At 42.7% G+C, this 20,377-nt stretch overlaps 1 protein-coding gene across 1 annotated transcript in view; it reads left to right on the top strand.

The window, feature by feature from the left end:
- The window catches only part of BDP1 (B double prime 1, subunit of RNA polymerase III transcription initiation factor IIIB), a 181,172-nt gene that overhangs the window by 81,376 nt on the left and 79,419 nt on the right, over positions 1–20,377 (top strand). The window contains exons 19-30 of the mRNA XM_068261235.1: positions 319–553; positions 1,343–1,530; positions 3,962–4,100; positions 7,950–8,020; positions 8,925–9,216; positions 12,934–13,109; positions 14,515–14,653; positions 16,538–16,608; positions 17,847–18,132; positions 18,397–18,572; positions 20,011–20,134; positions 20,263–20,333. Of these exons, the coding sequence (XP_068117336.1) occupies positions 319–553; positions 1,343–1,530; positions 3,962–4,100; positions 7,950–8,020; positions 8,925–9,216; positions 12,934–13,109; positions 14,515–14,653; positions 16,538–16,608; positions 17,847–18,132; positions 18,397–18,572; positions 20,011–20,134; positions 20,263–20,333 (1,968 nt within the window). The remainder of the gene's footprint in view (positions 1–318; positions 554–1,342; positions 1,531–3,961; positions 4,101–7,949; positions 8,021–8,924; positions 9,217–12,933; positions 13,110–14,514; positions 14,654–16,537; positions 16,609–17,846; positions 18,133–18,396; positions 18,573–20,010; positions 20,135–20,262; positions 20,334–20,377) is intronic.

A 20,377-nucleotide genomic window follows, 5' to 3' on the forward strand; every position in this document is an offset into this window, starting at 1 on the left:
CCTTGGATGTGGCACGTGTCCTCAATAGTGATTGGTCACAAACATTTCTGTAGGTGGCAACTGTTTGCTGTGCATCAGCTTATTCAGTTTTGGAATCCTCGGCTCCTGTTTCAGTGAACTCCTGTCACAAACACTGGAAGTAAGGGAAAGCCACCCCAATGGGAGATGCAGGCAACAGTAAATCCTGACAGATCGTAAAGCACCTCATTGCAGTATAGAAAACTCGTGCTTCAGGTGGTTTTACCAACTTCTAATTTTTTGACGAAATATTTCATGTACATGTTTTGATTGAGTTGTCCTTTGTTTGCTTTCCCTCAGGGATGAGGAAGCGGCCAAGTCTCAGGATGTACAGAAGGCTCCCTCAGTTAAGCCTGCTGCTCTTACAAGAGGCAGATTCCAGAGGCCGAGGCCTAACATACCGGTAAAGGCACTGGCCAGACAGGAGAAGGTTCTTGCTGCAGAGGAGATGGACACAACTGAGGAAAGCCATGAACTGGAAGATTCCATCTCTCTGACACAGAGCCACCAGCAGGACACAGCTATGACTGAGGAGGTAAGTAAACTCACTCTCTGCTTCATAATTACGCTTATTAACAACTGGTTCTGGCTATAAATTTAGGAAGGAATGGAGCTTTATACAGGTTGCATTTTCCCTGGTATTGGTTATTACAATTCAATGCTGGGGTAATGGGTTTTAGAATTACGGGGCATTTTCACTAGGTGCAAATTTGATTTATTTTATAGCACACAAATGTGCTCACCAATTAATTCCTATGTGCCTGTTTACATTAGGTGTGAAATTTTTACATTCAGAAAAAGACACAGCACTGTCCAGAGGCTAGCTTCCATTCATGATGGCAAACCTAGCTCCATCTAATGCCCATCTGAAGCTAGTGTCTGTTCCAATGCATGTATATGGCTACAGAATTATGGTGTCCATTAGGAAAAATCCAGGAAGCATGACGACGAGGCTCTGCAGACTCCTTTTTACTAACAAGTTCTCAAAGTTTATGGCACCTTTGCCTAGATCCACCATTGTTTAACGATCATTTAGCATGTCGTTTGTAGTCGTTTAAAAACATTCACATCAGATTATGTGGATATCTCAAAAGATCGTGAAACAAACTTTCTTTGGCCATTCACACCATCTATCTTTCAGTGTGTACGTAGCTTGGAATAAAAATGGCAAAGTTAAAAATATGCAATATCTCCCTACTGTGTATACGTGGAATACAAAGCATCCTTTAACTTTTGGTATCAGACTCATGCTGGGGCATCTTCAATGTGCTGGACTTGTTGGCACTGATGAGTATTTTATGTGTGTGTGTTTTTTGTATTTAAGCTTTTCACTGAAGATCTGGAGGGGACAGGAACTGGCTCCAGCAGCACAAGTGACCCGGTCTCTGTTCCCTCCCCCGGCCCTGTACAGAAGGATTCAGCCTCTAAAGCTTCTCAGCCACAGCCAGACTCAGATTCTGTTCCACAGAGCTCTGATGCTGCAAAGCAAGATGCCACAAAGCAAGATGCCATGTAAGTTGGACTTCTAAGAATAAACAGAATTTTCAGTGTCATTCTGATTGTAGCTTCCCTATTTAGTGGAGTAGATATAAGCGTCATTGTCCTCTTTCAACTTTTCTTTCTGATAGCAAGAATATATGTCTGTCTATTTGTATGTAAAACAGAGGCGCCAGCAGGATAAAAGTCAATAAAATTTTTAAAAATTGCTTGGAGGAAGTGGTGGGCTTGCCTCCCAAAAGCAGACACGAGATCCTGTCTTCATATAAATCAATACATTTATTATACAGTATCCCGGGGTACCGTATAATAAATGTATTGATTTATATGAAGACAGGATCTCGTGTCTGCTTTTGGGAGGCAAACCCACCACTTCCTCCAAGCAATTTTTAAAAATTTTATTGACTTTTATCCTGCTGGCACCTCTGTTCTACATACAAATACTCTGTGTCCACTACTGGTGAAGGGGAGTGCTACCCCCTATCTTGTTTCTTTACTACAGAGAGCGACTTCTTAATCCTGAGTGAGGACAGGTCTAATCTCCTCACCTGCCTATTGAGTGGTTGCCTGAATGGTAACCCATGTTTGTGAGTATAAATTCTCTCACTAAACCACTTACCAAGTGTCTTTAACATACTACACCATATTGGGCTCTCGTTTTTTTTCTATTTTATATGTCTGTCTATGGCATACCATGTTCTGTTAACTGTGTGATATTTGCGGGTTTAGATCTTTGATAACCTCTGAACTCTGGTTCCATTTCACTAGTGCCCAGCTCTAGCATTATCCGGATTTTGGCCCATTATTTATTGTCCTCTAATTTTTTGCTCCTCCAGCTGCTAGATATTTTTTTTATCCTATGCAATATGCTGTGCTTGATCTGGACTGAAAGTCTCCCTTTTTTGATTTCTTCCTGCTAGGCTTAGGGCCTGTTTCCACAACACGCAGATTGGATGCAGAAAAACTGATGCCAATGGGAAAATCTGCATCAGAAAAATCACGTGTATGGGCTGATGCACACCGAGCGGCTCTCTCAGCGTTTCTGCAGCCGCGGATACGCTTGGTCAATGTATCCCAATGGGGTGGGTCACACCAGAGTGGGAGGCGTTTTGCAGAAACGCATACTCCCGGGGTGAGGCATTTTTTGGATTGTGGATGCGTTTCTGCCTCAATGTTAAGTATAGGAAAAACGCAAACCGCTCTGAAAAACGCCAGTTCAGAGCGGTTTTGCCGGCGTTTTTGTTACAGAAGCTGTTCAGTAACAGCTTTACTGTAACAATATCTGAAATCTACTACACCAAAAACGCTTCAAAAAAACGCAAAATGCTAGGTGAAACGCTACAGAAAAAGAACAAAAAGCGTTTCAAAATCTGCTAGCATTTTGCGGATCTGCTAGCGGGTTTTGGTGTGCACCAGGTCTATGTGATTTTTCTGATGCAGATTTTCCCATAGGCATTCATTGGAGTCAGTTTTTCTGCATCCAATCTGCGTATAGTGGAAACAGGCCCAGATTTTTTCCGCACAGAATCACGCAGAAGTGGAAACAGGCCCATCCACTTCTATTGCTTGTGCAAATCTACATGCATAAAACGCATGCAGATTCGCTGTAGTGGAAACGGGCCCTAAGCCGGCAGGTCAGTTCTGACCATTGGTCTGTTCTAGCATCTGAACTTACAGTGCATTTGAAACTTAACTGTAATGAATCTTAAAAGACCAAAATTAGAACACAATTGAATCAGGAGAGAATAGAGGAGACCTAGCACAAGACTGCACTGCTGTTCTTCTGCTGCTTTTCCTCTTCTTTGATACAACCTAGTTTTTTCTCTACCTGCCTTCCTAATTCATATTTTCTGCTGCCATATATCAATTCACATGTATTTATCCTATGGATAGTCTCACCAACATCTTTAACATACACCGGTTAAATTTCGTTCTCTGAACTTGGACCTTTTCTCTTCTCACATTTACACTCATAGCTTGGGACAGGCTTTGTACTTCTCATGCATTTATGCTCCCCACCATCTGTTATGTACCTTGTATAGCACTATGGAAGATGTTGGTGGTATATAAATAAAAGATAACAGCTCTGCATGTTGAGCTAACAATGAACAGAAGACAACTGTGACGAATCTTATTCTCTAGTCTAGTTAATTGTCTTTCTGTATCCTGGTCTGTTTGTATTATGCTGGGAATACACAGTGCCTTTTTGAGGCAGATAGATGGATCGATAATTTCCGACATGTCCGATCTCCCTTTCGATTCTTTTACCACTCGATTTCTGATAAAGTGAATGGAAGTTGATAAAAAAAAATAAGACTCGAGCAGGAAATCGAGCGGAATAATGAATCGAAACACGATCATATGGCAAATCAACTGCAAAAACGCCTCATATATTCCCAGCTTTAGATGTATGAAAGTGAATGATGGAACCCATTTATCTCAACAGTAAAGAGAAGCCATCTCTGCCAGTGAGGGGGCGTTTGAGACCCAAACCCAACTTGGCAAAAGCCCCGGTAAAAAGTAAACCAGCAGCCCCTGAGATATCTGCCTGCCCAGCATCTGATTCCATGGACTACAGTCAAGAGGTAAGTACTTTTTTTTCTGTTGTTCATTAGTGGGCACATGTCCAGTCTACAGATGACTTCCCCTATGTAGGGATCTACCCACTTGCCAATCAGCAGCTTTTCAATTATTGCTTAGCGACTAGCGTGTTTTTTCTTTCTTCGGCATGTAAGAATTTTCTTGCAACTCTCTCACTGCCATCCACTGCTGTTCTATGATTATTCAGCACCCATACAGAGTAATATTAGTCTGTGGAACTTATTTCAACTTCCCTCGTGTCAGGAGTATTTGCTACTGCCATACACAAGTTTTATGACCTCCTATCAGGTGTCAGGCAGGTTTGTGCTGCAGTCAGGCCTTTATGTGGCTATAGAGTGATTGGGACACTTAAACCACTGGGTTATTAACCCACAGAGCGAAAATAAGAAAAGGGCACACAGGCAAGTCTTGAATTGGTACATATTAGTCTCATACGCTACATTTGCATTACGCTACAAAATCATTTATAGGTTTTGCCACCTACAAAGTATACCTAGTAAAGCTTGCTAAATAATTGATGAATAATACATTATCGAATACAGATTGTGCAGCTTTGGAAGTGCTTCTGTGTAGCTCAGCAGACAGCAGCTGTGAAAGTACTTTCAGCGAGTTTAGTGGCGATATGCCCTCCTGTTCACTTTCAACAGGTTAGTAGGGGAAGCCACACAATAAGCATGCAAGTATAATCAGAAAGGGCAAGTATAATTTGAATGATGAGGCTGATGAGAACACCAGCCGTCTATATAATAGCAGTATCAGTGCACATTTTTTAAGTGGAACTAAACTTAGAACTTCCTCATTGCTCTGAAAGATTAGTCACAGCATAACCTTCATGGGGAATAAGTCTTCATTACAATTTATGGAAATCCTAAAAAAACTGAAGTTGTTTGTTTTAATTTGCAGGCCGCACAGAAAGGGTTAAGCCTCAGTGTTTACTTTATGGGGAGAGCAGCCTAGGCAGAGCTCCTGCAGTCTATTCACAGCTGCTAAGAACTTAATTAGACACTTTAATCTACCTAAACACACACAGAACACAGAGCAGTGAACTTCTTCAGCAGCTAAATGTGGAATAAAGACTAATCTTTGTGTGCTGTGTTAAAGTATAGGTCCGCCTTAAGAAACTCTTGCTAGCAAAGGAAAAAAAAAAAAAAGGAAGGGAGCACACTTGTTTAAGTCACCTCACCTTGGCCAACCCACTCGGAAATTGCATATTAAAAACAGGGAACACCAAGAGACCCCAGTAGTGTAATACGTACTGGATAAGGTGGCAATAAATTCGTATTATATACACAACAACTACAGCGCTTGAGTGCCTCTGGAGGTTAATCTATACAAAAAGATCTGTATGTAGAATTAGGGACATCAGGAAACACTTATCAGGAAGAAATATATAACCTATATCACCTATGAGGGAAAAAAACTTTAAATCAAACACATAAGGAGGCTTCTAGATCAATATGATCATAATATGTCCATCAATATGATTCAAACTATCAAAATCTGTCCCAGCGTCCAGTCAATCAGTCTGTGTACAGGTGCGCTTCTGCCAAAGAATGAGCTGTTTCTTCAAATAAAATACTTTCAATATCAGAACTGCGCTTCCTATAGTGGCCTGTCAATCCACTACACCTCCACCAGTATCACCCTGTGTGATCCTTACTCACCAACAGTAGAGGACCTGGATTACATAGGCCTACAGACGCCTTTGGGGCATGAATGGGCTCCCCTCACCCACGATCCTCCTTGTCCTCCTTCACACCTCCTAGAGAAGGAGCCACATGCGGAAGTGAAGGCACGAGAGGAGAGTGAGGACTAGCGGTGGATGAGCTGGATCAGGACCCTAGTTACAACTTAACGGCGGCCAGCCCGGGAGGTCGCACGGGGGGGGGGAGCCCGTTTATGTACTCCACAAACTTTTCTGAAACTTCTCCTAAACGTGAGTGCAATAGCTCAATAAAGTACGTATGTTTTTAGCAAGCTGCGCAATGAGGTTTTATTATTGTCTGTTGAGGTAAACTTTATAAAGCAAGGGCCCAGTATTACCATTGAAGAATTGCTGGTGTGGAGGACGACAAGGAGGATCGTGGGTGAGGGGAGCCCATTCATGCCCCAAAGGCGTCTGTAGGCCTATGTAATCCTGGCCCTCTACTGTTGGTGAGTGAGGATCACACAGGGTGATACTGGTGGAGGTGTAGTGGATTGACAGGCCACTATAGGAAGCGCTGTTCTGATATTGAAAGTAATAAATCCGAATTGCTAGATACTCACAAGTCAGGGTCACCAGCAGGCAACCACTGTAAAGGCAGGTGGGGAGATTATCCTGACCCCACTCAGGATTAAGAAGTCGCTCTCTGTAGACAGGAAAAAATGGTAGCAACCCTCCACCAAGGGTGGACTCGAAGTTGTATACAATGAACAGAGGCGCCAAAAGTATAAAATTAGATTAAATGAGCTTAAAAACCAACTCAAATGGCAAAAATGAAGGAAGAAATGGTGGTCTTACCTCCCTCAAGCAGACACGACAACGACTGCGATTCAGACGGTCAAACACATTTATTAGAAACTCCCAAAAAATGTTTAAACGCGTTTCGCAGACTTAATCCTGCTTCATCAGGCAATACAGGGAGGAGTATCAAGCGATCTGCACAAGGATTCAAGTTAAGCACCTCTAGACACTTCTGACTAGAGGTGCTTAACTTGGGTTAACGCGCTTCGCAGGGGATTGAGCCTGCGAAGCGCATTGCAAACATTTTTGGGAGTTTCTAATAAATGTGTTTGACCGTCTGAATCGCAGTCGTTGTCATGTCTGCTTGAGGGAGGTAAGACCACCACTTCCTCAATTTTTGCCAATTGAGTTGGTTTTTAAGCTCATTGGAAATTGCATATTGTTTGCGTTCCTTGTTCGAGTTTTTCTACTATTACAGCGTATTTTGCAGCAATCTAGAAAATCATGAAAGAATGCAGAAAAACACACATGGAAAATGCGATCGCAAAGCAATCAAGAGGGCTGGAAACCCTGAAATTGCTCATGAAAATCCTTGGTCAAGTGTGCTCCCTGCTTAAAGAGACTCCGTAACAAAAATGTTAGCAGTATTTTTCATATTCTACAAGTTCCTAAGGCTGTTCCATTGTGCTCTGGCTTACTGCAGCACTTTCTACTTGCACGGTCTTTGTAATAAATCAACTTATCTTTCCCCTGTTGGACTTGTCGGCTGTGTCTGGAAGGTTGCCAATTCTTCAGTAATGTGAACAAGTTAATGCCTTTCAAGCCCCTCCAGTGCTCCTGTGATTATTCCTCACAGACAATGTCCCTGCTCTCACTGTCAGCTTGTCTGCTATCTGTGAGGCTGATAAACACAGACTGATAAACTGAACAAAGAATAGCTGGCTGATGAGGAAGCTGCCTGTCAGGCTGACACCAGTGCAGAGCCAAGACTGCAGGCTCTAAAGACACAGCTTGTCATGCTTCATTGACACAGAGGTCTTTCAAAACTTGCACATAACCTCTGGAGACTGAATTCAATGTGTAACCCACTGAATTCTCTGTGTACTCACTGTGTATTAACGGAGTTCACTGCTCTGCTGATGTACTTCCTGTTTTGGTGGCCATCTTTTCTGTTTACAAAACAGTTTATAAAACAGTTTTTTTTACCCTCTTTATTGCAGCGGAGAGCAGCAAAAATACAGAGGGGGCTAGGAGATGACCCCAAACAGGCAGGGATGTTTGTTTATACTTCATTTTGTGAATACAGATTTTCTTTAAGGGATACCAGATTTATTTCGCCTGTATTAAATGTCTGTTTGTTTTGGTTCATATTTCCTTATGTTATCAGATTTCTGACATTGCAAGTAAATTACCCCTGGAAGACAAGTCTGTGCCCAATCTAGAAGAGGGTGCCACTAAGTAAGTATAGCCACAAATCTAATCATCACAGTTAGACTACTATAGATTTCAGAGTCGATAATTGTAACAATTACGTCTGTACAGATAAATATGTAGGGCTTGGGTGAAATGTTAAGCAATCAGCAATTTTATCGATCCACGGTGATATAACCTCTTTATGCACTATGCCATAATCCAGAACAGAAAATGGCCTGTTCAGTCCCAGGGCTCAGAAATGTAACTGCAACGGAACACATCTATTTTATATATTCTCTATAATATTTACCATTATTTCGTACTTATATAGCGCTGATTTCTTCTGCAGAGCTGTTAAGAATATTTATATACCTGTCACTAACAGTCCCTTAGAGGGGCTCATAATGTAATACTTACCTTACCCATATGTCCATTGTATTTTAGGGCCAATTTAGTGGAAAGCCAATTGGCTTATCTGTATGTTTCGGGGATGTGTGAGGAAATCATATTACCTGGAGGAAACCCACACAAACACGGGAATTACATACAAACTTCATGCCGATAATGCCCTGGCTAGGATTCGAAATGTGGAGCCAACGCTACAGGGGAGATAAATATATTCATAATTTCGATTTATTTTACTGCAAATCAATCAAAATGACAATCCATTCAGCTGGTGCTGCTGTAGATTTCTGGAAAATTCAATAAGTGACCGAATCTGCTAGGGAAATTTGAAACACGTATGGCATGCTTTATGTGAAGAGCAATCAGCAGAAATAGGTGACTGATAAGGCTCCAGGATAAAAGGGAACGCTACACTTTCAGGCACTTTATTTTTAGTACTACAGTTAGAATAGTGTGGCTAGTCAACTGAAACAGGGGAAATGCTGACTAATATAAAGTTGTTCTTCAGCTGCATTGTGTATAATGTACAATAACTTTCCCTCAGGGATGAGGAATCGGCCAAGTCTCAGGGTGTACAGAAGGCTCCCTCAGTTAAGCCTGCTGCTCTTACAAGAGGCAGATTCCAGAGGCCGAGGCCTAACATACCGGTAAAGGTGCTGGCCAGACAGGAGAAGGTTTCTGCTGCAGAGGAAATTGACACAACTGAGGAAAGAAACCAGGCAGCTGCTGAAGGTTCCATCACACTGACACAGAGCCACAGGGAGGACATAGCTGTGACTGAAGATTCCATCTCACTGACACAGAGCCACAAGGAGGACATAGCTGTGACTGAAGAGGTAAGTAAACTGGCTCGCCATGCTTCATGGTTATACTAATTAACCATTTATGCACGAGAGGAATTTTCACATTTCAGCACTCCTCCCTTTCATCCCCCAATAACTTTCACTACTTATCACAACAAAATGATCTATGCCTTGTTTTTTCCGCCACCAATTAGGCCTTCTTTGGGTGGTACATTATGCTAAGAATTATTTTATTCTAAATTCATTTTAATGGGAATACTAAGGGAAAAAAAATCATTATTTTTCAGTTTTCGGCCATTATAGTTTTAAAATAAAACATTCTACTGTGCATAAAAGCCACACATTTTATTTGTCCCAGTTATTGCAACGTATAAATTATATCCCTAGTACAATGTATGGTGACAATATTTTATTTGGAAAAAAAGGTTCATTTTTTTCAGGTATACATCCGTCACTATTTACAAGCCCATAATTTAATAGTAATATACCCTCTTGACATACATATTAAAAAAAAAATTCACCCCTAATGTATGGAGGTGTCATTTTACTGTTTGGCCACAAGATGTCCTGTGCATTATTTCCTATTAGCGTACAATAATTATGCTAAATAGTAAGTAATGCATGGCTGTGTTACTTCGGAAGTGACGCAGGCATCTCATTGATGCTGGTGATCACGGGGGACTTGAGGGGAGATGAATGAATGAAAACAAAGTTCCCATTCATTATGTAACGGGAAGGAGCACGGTGGCACCATTTAAGAATGATCACTGTTTTTGACAAGCATGGATTGGCTCAGGGGACTTCTGTCACCTGCCACCAATCCCCCCCCCCCCCCCCGTTTGCTGGGACCATCCCGATCGTAGGCTCCCGCCCGCCCGCACGATCGCGTGCACAGCCCCACAAACTGCATGGGACATGAATCTCGTGTACCTGCGGCTGTAGATGCAGCAGCCGCAGACGTGAGACTCACATCCGTGCAGCAGTAACGGTTGATCTAGTCTGGCTTTTGAATTTTGATTTCTAGGGAAAAAGAATTATGATCACACGGGTTTATTAAAATTTAATGCATGAACGATTGGAATTAGGATTACATTTTGTTAGGTTGAGGCCCCTTTTACACTTGTATGTGAAACCTGCGTATTTGAATGTGAAACCGTGCTAGCCTATTTTACCTATTTTTAGGCGTAAAAGCAATTGAAGTCTGAGACTTCCACACATATTGCGGTCCGTTGTGGTGCAACGGAAGTATCCAAGCTGACGTAAGGGCAGCATTGCGTTACCGCAAGCACCGGGTTTAACACACAGAGCGTGTAGTAATGCAAGTCTATGGGCGACACGCGTAAACGATGGAGCACAGTGCGTTGTGGCGTGCATGGGAGGACTGACGGGAATCCCAGTGACATACTTTCTGCCCAGCAGGGAGTAAGTCACTGAATGGGGGCCGGTGCTATGCATATGACCCTGTCAGCGCACTCTGACGCAGGAACATATGATTGACATTTTTTGCGATGGGGCAGGGGCACCGCATCGTAACTCAACAAAAAGTTTGAAAACGGCATGAAAAATATTTTCAGAGCCCTGACATGGAGGCGGGGCATGGCATTGCAAGTCAGTGTGATGTGGGAAATGGCTTTCCTGGAAGGCACTCCAAACTAACACATCATTTGGGGGCACCACTAATCTCTGCCCCCTATAGCATTTCTGTATTGTAAATTATAAGAAGCAGAGGTACCCACACATAGACTTAAAGGGAACCTTAACTCTAAAAAAAAAACAACAAAAAAAAACAAAAAAAAACAAACCATGAGTTTTACTTACCTGGGGCATCTACCACCCCCCTGCAGCCATCCTGTGCCCTCGCAGTCACTCATGGCTCCCCTGATGCCAGCTAGTTTCGTTATTGCCGACTGGGAGTTGGCCGGCCGCCATGCATACGTTTTTACGCATTAGACATCAACAAGTAAATTTTTACGCGTTTACGGGTGTAATGCGTAAAATTTTACGCATTACACCCGTAACATGTAAAAATGTACTTGTTGATGTCTGTAATAGCTTCCTGCACTAGCAGGAATGTTTAAAATGTACGCATGTCGGCCGACTCGGCAAAAAAGAAACTAGCTGGCAGTGGGGGGCCAGAGGAGCCATGAGTGACTGCGAGGGCACAGGATGGCTGCAGGGGGCTGGTAGATGCCCCAGGTAAGCAAAACTCATGTTTTTTTTTTTAATTTTTTTTTATTTATTTTTTTAGAGTTAAGGTTCCCCCTTACCATTTAATGGCAATGTATCGTATTAAAACGTCATGCTTTTGCCTGATAATGGCAACATGACGTTTTAATACGTCGCGCGTTCCCACCGCCGCTTTGCACGTGTGCGCGCCGCTACCGCCGCCATTACCGTCGGGATCCCGTGCTGAGTGATTGGGGAAGAGGGCCGAGTGGTCCTCTACCCAATCGCACTGCCTGGAGTGAATGGACGAGACCGCAAACAGTGGCCACGTCCATTCATAAAAACAGGAACTGTTACAATGTAATAAAGTGTAAAAAAAAAAGTGATCACTTCCTATACCGGACAGTGTTCACTAGCGCCATCTTGTGGCCAAAAAGTATATTACACATACATATACAAGTACATACACACGATTAATAAAATTAATAAAATTACACTTCCACCCCCCCCCCCCCCCCCAACTTGTAAATCCACTTGTAAATAAAAATCAGCTTAAAATAAATAAATAAATAGTTGCATCAGGGACTCAGCTTTTTTTAATCTATATTTTATGGGGGAAAATTAATTTTAATTTATTATGTAGGGGCTTGTAATTATGGCCAGAACAAAAAAAAACAAAACAGAAAAATAACACCTATATTTCAAAATAATATATTGTCGCCATACATTGTGATAGGGACATAATTTAAACTGTTTAATAATCGGGACAACTGGTCAAATAAAATGTTTGTTTTAACCACACGAGAATGTTTAATTTTAAAACTATAATGGCTGAAAACGGAGAAATAGTTTTTTTTTTTTTCTTTTTTTTTTTTTTTTCCCATTAAACCGCATTTAGGATGAAAAAAATTCTTAGCAAAATGTACTACCCACAGAAAGTCTAATTGGTGGCGAAAAAAAACGAGGTATAGATCATTTTCTTGTGATAAGTAGAAATAAAGTTATTAGGGAATAAAAGGAAAGAGCACTGACAAGTGAAAATTGCTCTGGTCCGTTAGAGTAAAAACCCTTGGGGGTGAACTGGTTAAACGGCAACTTAAGAGAGAGGGATATGGAGGTGGCCATATTTATTTACTTTTAAGCTATGCCAGTTGCCTGGCTGTCCTGCTGATCCTCTGCCTCTAATACCTTTATCTGTAGACCCTAAACAATCATGCAGCAGATCAGTTGTTTCTTGCATTTTTGTCAGATCTGACAAGATTATCTGCGTGCATATTTCTGTTTTTATTCAGACACTTCTGCAGCAAAGCAGATCAGCGGGGCTGCCAGGCAACTGGTATTGTTTATAAGGAAATACATATGGCAACCTCCATATACCTCTCACTTCAGTTGTCCTTTAAATGTGAAACAACTCATCAGGAATGGAATCTGAATTGTATGCTCTGAAAATATAGGAATAAGGAAAAGAATAACTTCCATTTTTACTGTTGGCTCCTTTGCTGTGGGAACTCCATGCTGGGCCGGCTATAACGTGTGACATGTTGGCACTAACAGGGTTTTTTTCCTCTTCTCTTTGTATTGCAGCTCATCACTGAAGATCTGGAGGTGTCAGGATCTGGCTCCAGTAGCACAAGTGATCCAGTCTCTGTTCCCTCCCCGGGGCCTGCCGAGAAAGAGTCAGCCTCTGAGTCTTCCCAGCCACAGCCAGTAGACTCTGAATCTGCGCCACAACACTCTGATGCTGCAAAGGAAGAAGCTATGTAAGTGTCTGTAAGGACCTGTGAGGATAAACGCTGTTGCTGAGTTTATTTTCGAAGGTGCAATCTGTGTGGCTTTATTCTTGATTGTAGCTTCCTTATCTAGTGAGGTAAACGTAGAAAACCCATGGATGGAAGCTCAGACTTCAGATACCACTGAGCTTGTGCTTGGTCTGATCAGTGACTCAGCAGGTAGTGCAGCCAGTAGCAGTGGGATAGCCCCCTCGTGCACTTTTTCTAAACCATGTAGTAGTTTCCAGGGCTGTGGAGTCGGTACAAAAATCATCTGACTCCAACTCCTCAGTTTATGAAACCACCGACTCCAACTCCAGGTACCCAAAATGGCTCTGACTCCTCCACTCTGACTTCTTACGGGGCCATACACTAGGCGACCATCCAATTCAATTATTATAATCGAATTGGATGAAAATTGGTGCTGCCAAGTGCATGCCCGACCGACAAAGCGACCAATTTCGGGACAGAAATTGGCCGCACAGTCGATCGCGCATGTTGGAAAATGTCGAGATGAGGTTGGTTGGTCGGGTGCGCAGCGGTACGGCGGCCAAATTGCGAACGAGCGACGACACGAAGAAACCCCCGCCGCAATGTATAAATGTATGTAGTGTAGTGCATTTATACATTACCTGTCCGGTGTCAGCCTCCACGCGGTTTCCGTCCATCTCCGGGTTCCGCATACATTCCGGCGGCGCTATGTCTGACGTCACAAAGGTGCATAGCGGCTGACGTCAGACGCTATGTGCCGCTAGCGTGTATGCGGCTTACCGGCGAGATGGATGGATGGACCCGGCGAGCTGCTACAGGACAGGTAATGTATAAATGCACTACACAACATACATTTAGACATTTTGGGGGCAGCGGCGGGGCGGACAGCAGCGGCTCTGCCGATTCCCTGATGATTTCATGCTGAAATCGGACGGGTATCGGCCTGTAGTGTATGGGCAGATTCGATTAGAGATAAATTTGTCTCTTGGTCGAATTAGCCCATATTCGTTCTAATGTATGGGCACCTTTAGTCTAATAGTTACCAGGGCTGTGGATTTGGTACAAAAATCGTCCAACTCTGACGACTCAGTTTACGAAACGACCGACTCCGACTTCAGATACCCAGAATTTCTCCGACTCCTCGACTCTGACTCCACAGCTCTGGTAGTTTCATCTCCCATGTTTATGACCTGTCTGGTTCCTATGAAAGTGTAGCCCTTCTATAAGTAGAGAGCAGCTTCCCACTATTTGCGAAGAATGCTCATAAGGCAACAGCAGGAGATCTGGCTCTCAGTAAACTGTTTTTCTGTTCTTGGAGCGGTTTGTATTAGATGTATATTCTCTGTTGATAACTCAAGAGTTGATTGACGTGTGTCATGTGACAAATTGCATTGTTTTCTTTCAGTAAAGAGAAGCCATCTCTGCCAGTGAGGGGACGTCTGAAACCAAAACCCAACTTGGCAAAAGCCCCGGTAAAAAGTAAACCAGCAGCTCCTGAGCCATCTGCCTGCCCTGCATCTGATTTAGTTGATTCCAGCCAGCCGGTAAGTATTTTACCCCATCATCCATTAGTACATGGAGTACATGTCCTGCCTACTGGAGACTGGACACTATAGAAGGAGAATCTCTTATTTTTAAAGGAATACTATAGGGAGGGGGGGGGAGGTCAGGGGAAAATGAGTTGAAGTTACCTGGGGCTTCTAATTGTCCCCGCAGACATTGTGTGCCCACGCAGCCACTCACCGATGCTTTGGCCCCGCCTCAGGTTCACTTCTGGAATTTCAGATTTTAAAGTCTGTAAACCACTGCGCCTGCGTTGCCGTGTCTTCGCTCCCGCTGATGTCACCAGGAGCGTACTGCGCAGGCACAGACCATACTGGGCTTGTGCTATACACTCCTGGTGACATCAGCGGGAGTGAGGACACGACAACGCAGGCGCAGTGGTCTTCAGACTTTAAACTCTGAAATTCCAGAAGTGAACCTGAGGCGGGGCCGGAGCATCGGTGAAGAGCTGCGTGGGCACACAATGTCTGCGGGGGACCATTAGAAGCCCCGGGTAAGCTCAACTCATTTACCCCTCCCCTCCCCCTCCCCTATAGTATTCCTTTAAGGATGCATCCTTACTGATCAGCAGCTTTTAAGTTATTAAAGTGCATAAAAATTGGCATTAGATAACTCTTGCCTGATTCTAGGTACTAGAATAATAGTGAAACATAGTTTTCCCCAAATGTTGTAATTTTTTTTTTTTTTTCATACACACCTGGTTGATCCTGCAGTGCCTAACAAGTGAAAGGTGACAGGCAGATGGAAGCTCTGTGCCCGACATACTCTTGTCTTCTCTGCCACTTCCCTCAGAGTGATGTGTCACCATGGCGGCTGACATGCCATATGTAAAAGGGACTGCAAGGTTTTTCATTGGCCTGAGCATGCTGTCACCACAACATCACCATGTTCGGGCCAGTGGAAAGGATCCATTTACAAGTGACGCGTCAGCTGTTGCAAGAGTGACCTGTCACTATGAAAGAGAAGGTGGGGTGGAGTGCAAGGCGGGCAGGGAATGATTGGTTCCACTAATCCTGACAACCCAGAATTCCAGGACTGAAGGTTGCTCAGAAGAGGAATTTATGGTCAGCCATGATTGCTGTCTTTTCTGACAGGCATAAGGACCTGTTGAGTCCTTTTTTTTTTTTTTTTTTTAAAGTGGACCCAAACCAAACATTTTTTTTAAATTAAAAATATTTAGTTGCACCACTCTGACACATACAAAGATAAACACTCCTTCAAACCTATGAGCATTTCAGTGCATGCTTTTCACCCTTCTCTTTTCATAGCTAGGGTTATACTGGGGGCAGCCATTAGCAATTCCTCCATTGCCGGACACCATCTACTCCACCAGTTTGCTGGATTTTGTCTCGGCAATTTGAAAGGAAGGGAGGGGTTCCTCCAATAAATGTAAAATATTTTATATTTGTCATCATGCAGCTGAAAAAAGGCTGCTATTTATTATTATAATTTAGAAATTAGGTTTTATTTCTGAAATGTTGTATTTTTAATTTGGGTCCACTTTAAGTGCTTATTATAGTAGTGTGGCAGGATCTGTGGAAGGAGCACATCTCCCTTCACCCCTTGAGATGGTTAATGAGATTCAAATAACTCAGTGGATGCTAAATTTATCCAAATGTTTACAGCTTGGAAATGGTCAAATCGGCTGCATGATTTTCCATTAAAATGCATCAATGTGGAATCTACTGAGTCTCATTGACTTTACTAATAAACCACACGAAATGTCTTCATTATATGATACAAGCATGTATGCTAGCAATATCTGTAACAAAAGAGAATTCAGGGATATCAGTTGTCTCTCCTATATACTGTATGTTTATTAGAAGTTGTGATTGTTATAATTTTCTATATGTTTGTGTTACCAGACTTCTTCTATTGCTCATAAAATACTGGAAGAGGAAATGGCTGTAGCGAGTCAAGCAGAGGCAGTCGCTAAGTAAGTAGACACAAAGATCTGATCACCAGTACTAGAATATTGTGGTTTTCAGAGTTGTTAATTCTTTTTGTAACTGTTTAAAGGAAATCTAAAGTGAACAAAAAAATCAGTTTAACTTACCTGGGGCTACTTGCCACCCCCTGGAGTCATCCTGTGCCCTCAACATCCATCTGAGTCCCTCCGGAAAACTGGGGCGACCCCCGGAAAGCTGGCCAGCCACGTGCCTCCTCACTGCGCTCCCATGGCGCATGCGCGAAAGTCACTACTGTGCATGCGCTGAGTGTTCCTGGCAGAGCCGTTACCTCTTTACCATTGTCCGTGTCACTGTTGGAGAGATTAACCCACTTCCTATTAGGCCAGGGATGCAGCTACAGTATTTCACAAATGTGAATATACCTCACATTTGTGTACATGTTTTATTACATCTTGTCATGGGACAGCACTGTAGATATGACACTGTGATACAATGTTAAGCAGTCGGTGTACAGCTTGTATAGCTGTGTAAATTTGTTTTTAAACTAAAGTAACTCAACACACAGCTATTAACCCTCCTGGCGGTCTATTAAAAACTGCCAGGGGGCAGCGCAGCAGTGTTTTTTTTAATTTTTTTTTTATTTTTTAAATCATGTAGCGAGCCCAGGGCTTGCTACATGATAGCAGCTGTGCAGCGGCATCCCCCCGCCCGCTTCGATCGCCTCCTGCGATCAGGAAATCCTGTTCAAAGATAGGCCAGGCTGCGCAAGGGGTTGGGGGGGGGGTGGCGCGGCGGGTAGCGGGGAATCGGCGCGGAGCGGCCGCGATCGGTATGCAGACGCAGCTAGCAAAGTGCTAGCTGCGTGTAGCAAAACAAAAAAAAGATTATGCAAATCGGCCCAGCAGGTCCTGAGAAATCCTCCTGCGCGGCTTACCGCCAGGAAGGTTAATGTCTAAACTGCTGGAAACAAAAGTGAAGAATGTCAAAATTCTGCCCAAAGTGCAGGAGGGAAGGAAGATCCCTTATCGCCTTCCCGTTCCATTGCTGTTCCAGTCTTTGACTTTTTAAAATGTCGTAGAGGTCTTTGGGTGTCCTCAGAAGGCCATGGCAGTACTTGGGTTTCTTGAGACCTTCTGAAGATGAAATGCTTTGTATTGCATCGCTTCAAATTGTTTCTGCAGCTCCAATTTTAAAACCGTATTCTTTTTAATGAAACTGAGGTTGTTTTTCAGGTGCATTATAATGTACTATTACTTTCCCTTAGGGATGAGGAATCGGCCAAGTCTCAGGATGTACAGAAGGCTCCCTCAGTTAAGCCTGCTGCTCTTACAAGAGGCAGATCCCAGAGGCCGAGGCCTAACATACCGGTAAAGGCACTGGCCAGACAGGAGAAGGTTTCTGCTGCAGAGGAGTTGGACACAACTCAGGAAAGCAATAAGGCTGAAGATTCCATCTCTCTGACACAGAGCCACAAGGAGGACACAGCTATGACTGAAGATTCCATCTCACTGACACAGAGCCACAAGGAGGACACAGCTGTGACTGAGGAGGTAAGTAAACTCGCTCTCCATGCTTCATGGTTATGCTGCTTTATGTTCTTCATTCAGATTGTATTTTTCTGGGATACTTTGATTTCACAAATGAAAAATTCCATACATTCAAGGCGTGTTTATTAAAATTAAAGCAAAAATTATTAGAGTAAACATGAAATTGTGTGTGTTTGAAAAGTAGTATTTAATTGTCTACCCATTACTATAACATCTCCATGCTGAGCCAGCTCTAATGTGCTAATAAGTTGTGTTGTTGTATTGCAGCTGATCACTGAAGATCTGGAGGTGTCAAGAACTGGCTCCGGCCACACAAGTGACCCGGCCTCTGTTCCCTCCTCTGGGCCAGTACAGAAGGATTCAGCCTCTGAGTCTTCCCAGTCACAACCTGGAGACTCCTGTTCTGTACCACAAACCTCTGAGGTTGCAAAACAGGACATAGTGTAAGTTTTTGTAAAAACATTTAGTCTACGTTCACAATGGAAGCTGCATTGCGTTCCCTGTAAAAACAGAAACGCAACAGAGCGAAAGTCGCACCACACATTATGCAACCTTTAGGTCACCTAGAGTTAATGAAAAGTATGCTTCACTACCACTATTAACGCACACACGGTAATGCACTGCATGCAGTGCGTTGGGATACTAAGTAATCCTAATCCAAACGCAGTGGATGCACTCTGAACGTCACATAGTGTGTGTGATATTCAGAGTGCATCCAGTGCGTTTGGATCCGGATTACTTAGTATCCCAACGCACTGCATGCAGTGCATTACCGCGTACATGCTATTGCAGTGCAACTTTATGTATTGAAATGCCCGCATAAAGTCGCATCACAACACCCCACTGAATGTAACCTTAACCACTTTGCATCCAGACCTTGCTTCCCACTTATGGACCAGAGCAGTTTTGACAGTTTATCAATGTCCTTATTTAATAAGAAATAACTTTATCCCTACTTATGACACAGAAATGAAATATATATATTGTTTTTTTCAAGACAAACTAGGCTTTCATTGTATGCCATGTTTTCCCTCAAACAATTTTGTTTTCTATGAATTTTAATGGGAAAACAAAGAAAAAAAAATAGAAAAACATTTATTTCTCAGTTTTACCAATTCCAGTTTAAAAATAAAAAGTGCTACTGTAGATAAAAAACACAAATTTTGTTTGGCTATTCTTACTGCTTATCACAAAACTTAGATTATGTTCCGGTCACAATTTATGGTGAAGATATTTGATTCTGAAATAATGCTACAGAGTGTATTTTTCACTATGAAATGAGAAAATAAAAGTATTTTTAATAGTAAAAATCAATCTCAGCTCAGGAAACCTACATTCCCATTCACCAATTAGTGCTGCATCAGATGGTGCCAGAAATGTGCACAGGCGCAAGCCCAATACTGCACAGCACTGCTTCTGTACAAGTCAGTAGATCTACGGACTTGTGGCTTAGATGAAGTCACAGAGGACGTATATCTACTGACCTGTGGACAAAGTGGTTAAAGTAAACCTGTGAAGCTGAAAGTGCAAGCTCTGTGGCTCATGATCTTGAAAATGTAGTGATTTCAGATTCTAATGAATTTTTGTCTAATGCTTGTTCTGATCAGTAACTCAGTAGGTGGTGCAGCCAGGATCAGGGTGACGGCCCCTCTTTCTATTTTGAAAACGTGCCATGTTTCTGGCCTATCTGGTTCACATGAAGGAGTAACCCTTGTATGAGCAGAGAGCAGTTTTCCACTTTAAGCTAAGAATGCTCATAAGGCAACAGCAAGACAATCTGGTTTTCAGTGAAGTGGGCTGTTTGTATTAGATGTATAATCTCTGATGAAAAACATAAAGTTGGATGATTTTTGTGTTCTCATATGAATCGTGTTTCTCCAGTAAAGAGAAGCCATCTCTGCCAGTGAGAGGACGTTTCAGACCCAAACCCAACTTGGCAAAGGCCCCGGTAAAAAGTAAACCAGCAGCCCCTGAGACATCTGCCTGCCTTGCATTTGATTCTGAGGTAAGTACTTTTCTCTCTCATTTATTAGTGGACACATAATGGGGTACATGTCCAGTGTACTGGAAGTTGGACAATGTAGGAGAATTTTAATAATACATTTTCTGTCCATAATTAATTTATTTTTGCAGATGTCCTGTAGCATTGTCCTCTCACCCTTACGCACTCCTACTGATGAACAGCTACACAAGGTGCAGGAAAAGTGAGTATTGTTTCTGAATATTGGCTTATGTAGTCTTGCCTTTC

Source organism: Hyperolius riggenbachi, chromosome 1, assembly GCF_040937935.1.
Source record: "Hyperolius riggenbachi isolate aHypRig1 chromosome 1, aHypRig1.pri, whole genome shotgun sequence".
In the NCBI taxonomy this organism is placed as follows: domain Eukaryota; kingdom Metazoa; phylum Chordata; class Amphibia; order Anura; family Hyperoliidae; genus Hyperolius; species Hyperolius riggenbachi.